Raw genomic sequence first — 10,603 nt, forward strand, 5'->3', positions numbered from 1 at the left:
GTTTGATTTTTAGGAGCTCCCAGTTATCTAGTCTCTCTGGTGCTTGTGCATTGTTACTTATGGTTCGTATTCTGTTTATGCCATGTATTAAGGCTTCTAGCATTGTCCCTATTTTTTCCTCCACGATCTTTATTGTTTTCGATTTTATATTTAGGTTTTTTGATCCATTTTGAGTTAGTTTTTGTGCATGGCGTGAGGTATGGGTCTTGTTTCATTTTTTGCAGATGGATATCCAGGTATTCCAGCAGACTGTCATTTCCCCCAATTAACAGACTTTGGCCCTTTGTCAAATATCAGTTGCTCACAGGTGGATGAATTTACATCTGGATTCTCAATTCTGTTCCATTGGTCTATGTATCTGTTGTACCAGTACCAGGCTGTTTTGACTACAGTGACGGTGTAATAGGTTCTAAAATCAAGTAGTGTGAGGCCTCTCACTTTGTTCTTCTTAAGTAATGCTTTACTTATTTGGGGCCTCTTCCCTTTCCATATGAAATTGGTGATTTGTTTCTCCATCTCATTAAAAAATGCTGGTGGAATTTGGATTGGGATTGCATTGTATCTGTAGTTTGCTTTGGGTAGAATTGACATTTTCACAATGAGTCTACGTATCCATGAGCGAGGTATGTTTTTCTGCTTATGTAGGTTTCTTGCAGTAGTGTGTTGTAGTTTTCATTGTGTAGATCTTTTATGTCTCTGGTTAGATTTATTTCTAAGTATTTCTATCTTAGGGGCTATTGTAAATGGTATTGATTTGGTTTCCTCTTCGAGGTTCTCTTTGTTGGTGTAAAGGAATCCAACTGATTTTTGTATGCTTATCATGTATCCTGAAACTTTGCTGAAATCTTCTGTTAGTTCCAATAGTTTTCTTGTGGATTCTTCAGAGTTTTCTGTGTATAAGATCATATCATCTGCAAATAGAGATACTTTGACTTCTTCCCTACCAATCTGAATGCCCTTTATTTCTTTTTCTAGCCTAATTGCTCTGGCTAGGCCCTCCAGCACAATGGTGAATAAGAGTGGTGATAAGGGGTATGCTTGTCTGGTTCCCTTTCTCAAGGGGAATGCTTTCAAAGTCTCTCCATTTAAGATGATGTTGGCTGTTGGCTTTGTATAAATGCCCTTAGTTATATTGATGAATTTCCCTTCTATTCCTATTTTGTTGAGAGTTTTTATCATGAGTGGTTTTTGGACTTGGACAAGTGTCTTTTCTACATTGATTGATAAGATCATGTAGTTCTTGTTTTTTGTTTTATTTATGTGATGGATTACATTGACTGTTTTTCTAATGTTGAACCATCCCTATATACCTGGTATAAATCCCACTTGGTCATGGTAAGTTATTTTTTAGATATGTTGCTGAATTCTGTTGGCTAGAATTTTTTTGAGGATTTTTGCGTCAATGTTCATGAAGGATACTGGTCTGTAATTTTCTTTTTTTGTGGTGTCTTTACCTGATTTTGGTATCAGGGTTATGCCAACTTCACAGAATGAGTTTGGGAGTATTCCGTCCTTTTCTTTGCTCTGAAATACCTTTAGTAGTAGTGGTGTTAACTGTTCTCTGGAAGTTTGGTAGTATTCTCCAGTGAAGCCATCTGGGCCAGGGCTTTTTTTTTTCTTGGGAGTTTTTAAATTAACTTTTCAATCTCTTCTTTTGCTATGGGTTTATTTAGTTCTACCTCTGTGTTAGTTTAGGTAGGTAGTAGGTTTCTAGAAATTTGTCCATTTTCTCTAGGTTTTCAAATTTGTTAGAGTACGATTTTTCATAGTAGTCTGTTATATTTCTTTTAATTTCAGTTGGGTCTGTTGTGATATCATCCATCTAATTTCTTATATGGGTTATTTGCTTCCTCTCTTGTTTCTTTTTTTTTTTTGTCAGTTTGGCCAATGGTTATCAATTTTGTTGATCTTTTCAAAGAACTAGCTTTTGGTCTTATTAATTGTTTTTCTATTCTCTATTTCATTTAATTCTACTCTAATTCTTATTATTTCCTTTCTTCTGGCACCCAAGGACTTCTTTTGTTGCTCTCTTTCTACTTGTGGAACCACTTATGAATGATCTGCAGCAGAACTTTAGTTGTGTGTGATATTAATTACATTGTTTGATAATTTCCACATTCTGTGGGATCACCTTTCTTTGGAATAGGTACAGATACGGATCTCTTCCAGTCGGTTGGCCAGGTAGCTGTGTTCCAAATTTCTTGACAGACAAGTGAGCACTTCCAGTGCCCTGTTTGTTAAAACATATTAATTGGTATTCTGTCAATTCCTGGAGCCTTGTTTTTCGCCAGTGCTTTCAGTGCAGTTTGGACCTCTTCCTTCAGTACTGTCAGTTCTTGATTATATGATATATACTGAAACCATTGTAGGTCAACCAGTTTTTTTTGGATACAGTGACTCTGTATTCCTTCTACCTTTTTTGATGCTTCCTGCCTCGTTTAATGTTTTCCCCATAGAATCCTTTACTGTTGCAACTCAAGGCTTGAATATTTTCTTCAGTTCTTTCAGCTTGAGAAATTCTGAGTGTGTTCTTCCCTTTTGGTTGTCTATATCCAAGTCCTTGCACATGTCATTATAATATGTCTTCTCGAGCTGCCCTTTGAAATCTTCTATTCAGGTCTTTAACTTCATCATTTATTCTTTTCACTTTAGCTACTCTGTGTTCAGTATCAGCTTTCAGAGTTCTGACATACATTTTGGTCTTTTCTCTCTTCTCTGTCTTTTTAATGACCCCTTGCTTTCTTCATGATGATGTCCTTGAAGTCTTTCCACAACTCATCTGATCTCCTGTCATTAGTGTTCAAGGCATCAAATCTATTCTTGAGATGGTCTCTAAATTTTGATGGTATATACTCAAGGTCATACTTTGCTTCTTGTGGCCTTATTCTAATTTTCTGCAGCTTCAGCTTGAACTTGCTTATGAGCAGTTGATGGTTTGTTCCACAGCTGGCCCCTGGCCTTGTTCTGATTGATGATATTGAGCTTTTCCATTGTCTCTTCCCACAGATGTATTTGATTTGATTCCTGTGTATTCCATATGGCGTGTCCCCATGTATAGTTGCTGTTTATGTTGTTGAAAACAGGTATTAGCAATGAAGAAGTCGCTGGTCTTGCAAAATTCTATCATACAATATCTGGCATTGCTTCTATCACCAAAGCCATATTTTCCTACGACCAATCCTTCTTGGCTTTCAACTTTCACATTCCCTTCGCCAATAAATCAATTACTTCTTGATTGCATTTTTTATCAATTTCAGACTACAGAAGTTGGCAAAAATCTTCAGTATCTTCATCTTTAGTGGTTGGTGTGTAAGTTTGTATAATAGTTGTATTAACTGGTCTTCCTTGTAGGTGTATAGATATTATTCTATACCTGCCAGCATTGTACTTCAGGATAATTAAAAATAAGATAAAATTTTATTTTCTCATTCTTTCATGTTCTTCCTTTTTATACACTCTAGTTTCTGACCTATATCATTTTCCTTTTCGTCTATGAAGAACTTCAACATTTCTTGCAAAACATATATGCTTGCAAGAAATTCCATCAAAATTTGTCTGAGAATGTCTATAGTTTTCCTTCACTTTTGAAGGATTTTGCTGTATGCAGAATTCTATTTTTTTTTAAATACTTTTCAATATTTTACTCCACTCTTCTTGATTCCATGGCTTCTGAGCACAAGTCTACTGTATTTTGTAATCTTGCTCCTGTATAGGTAAGGTGTGTTTTCTTCTCTGGCATCTTCCAGTATATTCTTTCTTTGATTTTCCATAGGTCAAATATTATATGCTTTGGTATAGATGTTTGCATTTATCTTGCTCATTGTTGTCTGAACTTATGGGTCTATGGTTTGGTGTCTGTCATTAATTTTGTAAAATTATCAGCCATCATTACTTCAAATGTTTCTTTTAGTTTTTCTCTTCTTCTGGTATTCTCATTACACGTTATACCTTTTGTTTCACAGTTTTCAAATATTCTGCCCCCTCTCATTTTTTTCTCATTCTTTTTTCTCTTCACATTTCAGTTTTGGATGTGTCGCTTAATCTGCTTTGAAGCTATTTTCTCAGCCATGTTCAATCCACTGCTGATGTCATTAAAGACATTCTTCATTTCTATTACATTGTTTTTGATTTCTAGGATTTTCTTTTGATTTTTCTTAGCGTTTTCATCTCTCTGCCCTCATTACCCATCTGTTGCATGTGGTGTACATTTTCCATTGCAGCCTTTTCATATGAATAACAGATGTTTTATACTTCCAGTCTAATAATTCCAAAATCATTCCCATATCTGAATCTGGTTGTCATGCTTGCTTTGTGAATTCAAGCAAACTGAAAAGCTGTTAGCCCTTCAGTGAGTCTCAGTTATTGATATCTTACCTTGATTTTACCCCATGCTTTGTGTTTTGTTGAATGTTCTTGTGGGTCTTATGGAAGGAGGTGAATTTTTTTTTCCACAAGGAATTGATGACCTTTATTTGGAAATAGGTGTTTTATTGGTTGAAGATTTCTTTCTCTTCTGTTATGTGTTCTCGCTCTCTGGACCATAAGTATAGATAGGAATAAGACTGGAATTGATCATAGTCAAATTGGAGAGATAAGCTCAGTGTGTTGGAAATATTGTTAAATGTATAAAATAAGATACTACCAGTCAGGAATAAAAATGCAAACAGCAAAGAGATGAGCCTGATGTCAAAACTCTGGAGAGAACACAGAACATTGTGTGATCTCTCTATAAATTCTCAATTCCTCAATAGATGTTACCATGCTTATCCAGAATATATGTGATGTCTTAGGACTCAGTGGTATTTGAAGATGTGGCCATGGGCTTTTCCCAGGAAGAATGGGCTTTGTTGGATTTTTCTCAGAGGAAACTCTACAAAGATGTGATGGTAGAAACCTTCAGGAACCTGGACTCAGGTAAGAATGGCTTCATTTTCCTTATTTACTTCTTTAACATATAAATATATTGTTCTTTTCAACCTTATAAAATTTGGGTTGAGGAGTAGAAATATATTGGCAAACATAACACGTTTTCACTGCCCTCATGGAGCTTAGACTCTAGTGGTTTACCCATGACAGTAAAATTTTATGTATTAAACTGTCTTTTTTGTTTGTGGTTAAAAGCCTTGAGGCTCTGTAAGTGCTGTAAGTGTGAGCATTGGCTGCAGGGGTCAGTTCTGTGGCAATGAAAGATTTGTGCTTTAGGACCTCATTAGACTTTTACTGTGTATATTACCAATTTGACATGATTATTTTTCTGTGAATAAAATCAAAATTGTCTATGTCTGGAGACCCTGGAGACCAAAGCATTGGCGCAATATCCGGGAAATTTGCTCCTCTGTCTGCCTTTCCCAATGAGCACCATATCAGCCATGCTGATTGTTCTCTCTTTGAAGCAAGGGAAATATCTGAGGAGAGTGGAGGTAGGACTTACTGGGACCTACTGTGTCGGGGAGTAAAGGAAGGCAAGAATCCTTTGAAGGACCAGCCCTACTTGGTGGCATTACATTTGAAGAAATCAACTCAAAAGTCTCTTTTGCTTTAAGGGGGCTGAACTTCCACACATGTCTGAACTGACTTTGTTGATTTTTCATCAATCCTCTCATGCCCTCCCCATTTTCTCTTTTAATATTACCTTTACACACTTGGATTGTTTGCGGTACCTTTTAGTTTTGCTGTCCTAATAACACCCTAGTTTAGTCACTAACAGGAGTTCTGGTGGCACAGGGGTTAAAGCTCTTGGCTGCTTACAAAGAGGTCAGCAATTCAAACCCCTGAGCTGCTCCACAGGAGAAAGATGTGGCAGTCTGCTTCCGTAAAGATTACACCATTGGAAACTCTATGAGGCATTTCCACTCTGTCCTATAGGATCACTAAGAGTTGAAATCTACTCTACAGCAGTGGAGTTTGGTTTGGTTTTTAGTCACCATCACTCTCAATCATCATGGAATTATTTCTTAGTAATTTCTTACTCTTTAGACCTTTATCAAAATCCTGGAATATCCAACTGCCTTAGTGTTTCTTTCCTCACAGACGCTTTCTTCCTCATAAAATTTCCTTAATGTTTTGTTTCATTTATGAACTCTGAAACCACTTAACTAAAATTATTGTGTCAGTTTCTCAACAGGATAATAATGGACAAAAGTTATCCATTGAACATATATTAGTGCAATTCATGATGAATGACTCCTGGTCATCCATGGTGGGAGAAATCTGTGAATTCCATGACAGTGAAAATCAGCACAAAAAGCAGGAAAGGCATTTGAGGTATCATACACATGGCAGTAAGCTATGCCTCAGGGGACAGTCTTCATGGGTTATGAAATTCGTGTGCATGTAGATGTGTCTGTGTAGAAAACTAGCTCTAAAATTATGTGTTCACCTTATTTTCACAACACTATTTCCATAAATGTGAATCAGATATTGAGTGTTTGAGGCATGTTTCACCTGTATACAATTATCATAAAGCCTCATTATTTATAAAGACTATGACAATAACAGCAGCTCTCTGTGAGATGGTTGAACTTATGCCACATGAGACAATGCCAGGCAGAAAATGCACATTCAGTGTGTATTTTAATTTTGAAATGGTAAAAAATTTAATTCTAACAACATACTTCCTATTTTCAACAGAAAATATATGGTAGAGAGCCTCCGAGCAAGTAAAGAAGATAAAGTAAAGAAATATAAAGAAGGTAATCAGTGTGGTAAAACTTTCAGTCAGATTGCAAATCTTACTAGGCTCAAAAGAACTGCTGGAGTAAATGCTTCTGAATGTTCTGAGTGTGGAAAAGCCTTCAAGGATCATACATTTAAGCATCACATCAGATCTCATGCTAGATACAAACCTCATCATTGTAAGGAATGTGAAGAAGCCTGCAGTTGGCCCTCTTTTGTAAAACCTTATTCGAGAACACTTACTAGAGAGAAACTTTGTAAATGTAAGAATCGTGGGGAACCCTGTAGCTGTTCCTCATCTCTAACTAAACATATAAGAACTCACAGTGGAGAGAGGCCTTATGAATGCAAGGAATGTGGTAAAGCTTTCAGTCAGTCCTCAAACCTTACTACCCATATGCAATCTCACAGTGGAGAGAGGCCTTATGTATGTAAGGAATGTGGGAAAGCCTTTAGTTTTTCTTCAAGCCTCACTATCCACATAAGAACACACAGTAGAGAGAGGCCTTATGAATGTAAGGAATGTGGGAAAGCCTTTAGTCATTCTTCAAACCTCACTAGACACATGAGGACTCACAGTGGAGAGAGGCCTTATGAATGTAAGGAATGTGGGAAAGCATTTAGTCGTTCCTCATTCCTCTGTAACCATATAAAAACTCACAGTGGAGAGAGGCCTTATGAATGTAAGAAATGTGGGAAAGCATTTAGGCAGGCCTCATCCCTCATTCAGCATAGAAGAACACACAGTGGAGAGAGGCCTTATGACTGTAAGGAATGTGGGAAAGCCTTTAGTAGGTACTCACACCTCACTCAACATGAAAGAACACACAGCGGAGAAAAGTCTTATGAATGTAAGGAATGTGGGAAAACATTTAGTCAGGCCTCATGCCTCACTCAGCATAAAAGAACTCACAGTGGGGAGAGGCCTTATGAATGTAAGGAATGTGGGAAAGCCTTTGGTTGTCTCCCACACCTCACTAGACATATGAGAACTCACAGTGGAGAGAGGCCTTACGTATGTAACGAATGTGGGAAATCCTTTAGTCGGTCCTCAACCCTCTCTGATCATAGAAGAACTCACAGTGGAGAGAGGCCTTACGAATGTAAGGAATGTGGGAAAGCCTTTAGATGTTTTTCACGCCTCACTGCACATGTAAGAACTCACAGTGGAGAGAGGCCTTATGAATGTAAGCAATGTGGGAAAGCCTTTAGTTTCTCACAGCTCACTAGGCATATGAGAACTCACAGTGGAGTGAGGCCTTATGAATGTAAGGAATGTGGGAAAGCCTTTAGTCAATCCTCAATTCTCTCTGATCATATAAGAACTCACAGTGGAGAGAGGCCTTATGAATGTAAGGAATGTGGAAAAGCCTTTAGTCACTCCTCATAAAAGCTCACACTAGAGAGAGACCTTATGGATGCAAGGAATGAAAGAAACTCTTCAGTTCTGTCTCAGGCTTTTGAAGACATGTGAGAAGCTTCACTTGAAAGAATACATGTGTAAGTAATGTTGGAAAGCTGTAGATATCCCTCATCTTTCTGAAAACCTGAAAGAAAATACATGCGATAGAAACCGAGTAATGTAAAAAAGTTTTATGGTAAAGATTTTGCTGTTCCCCTCGTACTATCCAAGATTGTGAGGATTCTCACATATGGGGAAGCCTTCACTAGTTACGTCTACTAATATGTGATAAGTCACACTTGAAGTAAATTGTATATGTAAGGAAAATAGAAACATCTACGAGTTTTTGGAATTCTTACAAAACGTAATTTATTACACTGTGGATTGAGCCTATGAATGTAAAAAAAAACAAAGGAAACCTTGATTGTCCCTTATGAGACGTCACACACAGAGACTGTGTGATTGAAAGCAAAGTACCCTTTCAGTTCTAGCACATGGCTTTAAATAAGTATCAAAATGTTATTTTGTTTCTGTTTTATTCAACTTTTCTTTATTACCAAATGTCATAAACCTATGGATATCTTGAAATGTGTTTTCTGTTTAACAGGTATACTTTTTTACATTCTAATACAGTATGTACCCGTTATAGAAAATTTGATTTTAACTGAAAATCATGAGGAAAACCTATAAATCATTCAATGTCCCACAATTGTTTTGAGTATTTTAGCCTTCTTTGTCTGGAAAGTAGCAGTTTCTTAAAGGTTCTGATTATTACTATACATATAGTGTTGTACTGAACATTTTTTGGCATTGCTTTACTCATTTATTCTTTACAACTATTATAATCTCTGTTTTGCTGATAAAAATGCCCCTTGCAAATGGTGCTGTGAGAAGCATCGTTTCCATGGAAGGAGGGCTCATCTTTGGGGTCCATACAGACCCACATCTTGACCTAGCAGCAATAGAGCTTCAGTCTCTGACAGCCCTAGAACCTGTATTTTAAGGCAGAGTCCTGCATTTGGTAATTCTGTAGTTTCAGGAGAGGGTGCTGGGCCAGGGGCTGAGGCTACCATTGTTAGGTCGGGCTGGACTGGTGGCTGCTCTTCCACTTAGTGTATACTTGCTGTAGAACCTGGATGTTTATACAGAGCCACCACCCCATGCTGCTGGAGTCTTTTTGACTCTTATGTGGAGGGCCTACAAAATGATGGCCCTAGGTCCAGAAGCATTGCTTTTAGGTTTCCCATTGGCCGAGCAGTTCCCCTTTCAAAATCATCATATGGAAATCCCTGGGTACCCTAATTGTGTCCATTGATAATAGTGATGTTGGAAATACTGAAAGGGAGGAAACAGTGTCATTGTACAACAGGCAGTTTTCAGGAAGTGCCTGGCTACATGTCACAACGTTGTACTGCTAGTAAATGAATTTATTGAGAAAAATTGTAGTCTACATTAGGAGAGGCAGTCATAGCTTTTTGTTGTTTGAAAAGCAGGGTATAGAGTGTACATAATGGTGGTAGTTTTATAAAACATTTATATATGCAGACAAACCAGCCTGTAGAGAAGACTAGAACATTAACAGGGTTTCTCTGCCAAAGATTAAACAGTGATTTCTTTAGTCATTTGTTTTCTCCCTAACCTAATTTGCAATTTTTCTAGAGTCATTCTTCATCACTTGTATATTTTTTTAAATTTAAAAATGATAATCCGTTTTTGGAATATACAGTAATATGAATTTTGACAAATGTATCAATTCATATAATCAGTACCACAAGGAAAGCACAGAATAGCTCTTACCTCCAAATAATCCACAGTGCTACCCTCTTTTAGTCAAACCTTCTCCTCAATTTGAATTCTTAACAATTGTCCCTATACTAGTTATTTAATATGTAGCTTTTAGATTCTGATTCCTTTCATTTACTATAATGGATTTGAGATTTATATATTATGGATTAAATTGTGTCCCCCAAAGATATGTGTCAATTTGGCTAGGCCAGGATTCCCAGCGTTGTGTGGTTATTCTCCATTTTGTGATTTTTCTCTGTTTTGTAAATCCTAATCTCTGCCTGTGATTAAGGAGGCAGGATTGGATTATGTTGAAGAGGATTAGGGTAGACTGTAAAGGCCTTTCTCAGATCACATCCCTGATCCAATGTAAAGGGAGATTCCCTGGGGTGTGGCCTGCATCACCTTTTTATCTTACAAGAGATAAAAGGAGAGAGAAACGAGCAGAGAATGGGGGACCTCATACCACTAATAAAACAGCATTGGGAGCAGAGTGCATCCTGTTGACCTGGGGTTCCTGTGCAGAGAAGCTCCTAGACCAGGAGAAGATTGATGACAACGACCTTCCTCCAGAGTCAACACAGAGAAAGCCTTCCCCTGGAGCTGACGCCCTGGATTTGGATTTGTAATCTAGTGAATAAACCTCTCTTTGTTAAAGCTATCTGCTTGTGGTATTTCTGTTATAGCAGCACCAGATAAGCAAGACGTGTATATTGAATATATTGATAGTTCCTTTTTATT

General features: G+C 37.4%; 1 protein-coding gene across 1 annotated transcript in view; it reads left to right on the forward strand.

Moving 5' to 3' along the window:
- Window positions 1-9,157, forward strand: part of LOC111822045 (zinc finger protein 420-like) — a 35,227-nt gene extending 26,070 nt beyond the window's left edge. The window contains exons 3-5 of the mRNA XM_023738779.1: window positions 4,791-4,914; window positions 6,114-6,264; window positions 6,631-9,157. Of these exons, the coding sequence (XP_023594547.1) occupies window positions 4,791-4,914; window positions 6,114-6,264; window positions 6,631-8,065 (1,710 nt within the window). The 3' untranslated portion in view covers window positions 8,066-9,157. The remainder of the gene's footprint in view (window positions 1-4,790; window positions 4,915-6,113; window positions 6,265-6,630) is intronic.
- Window positions 9,158-10,603: the final 1,446 nt, after the last annotated feature.

This window comes from Trichechus manatus, unplaced genomic scaffold, assembly GCF_000243295.1.
Source record: "Trichechus manatus latirostris isolate Lorelei unplaced genomic scaffold, TriManLat1.0 scaffold00122, whole genome shotgun sequence".
NCBI lineage: Eukaryota > Metazoa > Chordata > Mammalia > Sirenia > Trichechidae > Trichechus > Trichechus manatus.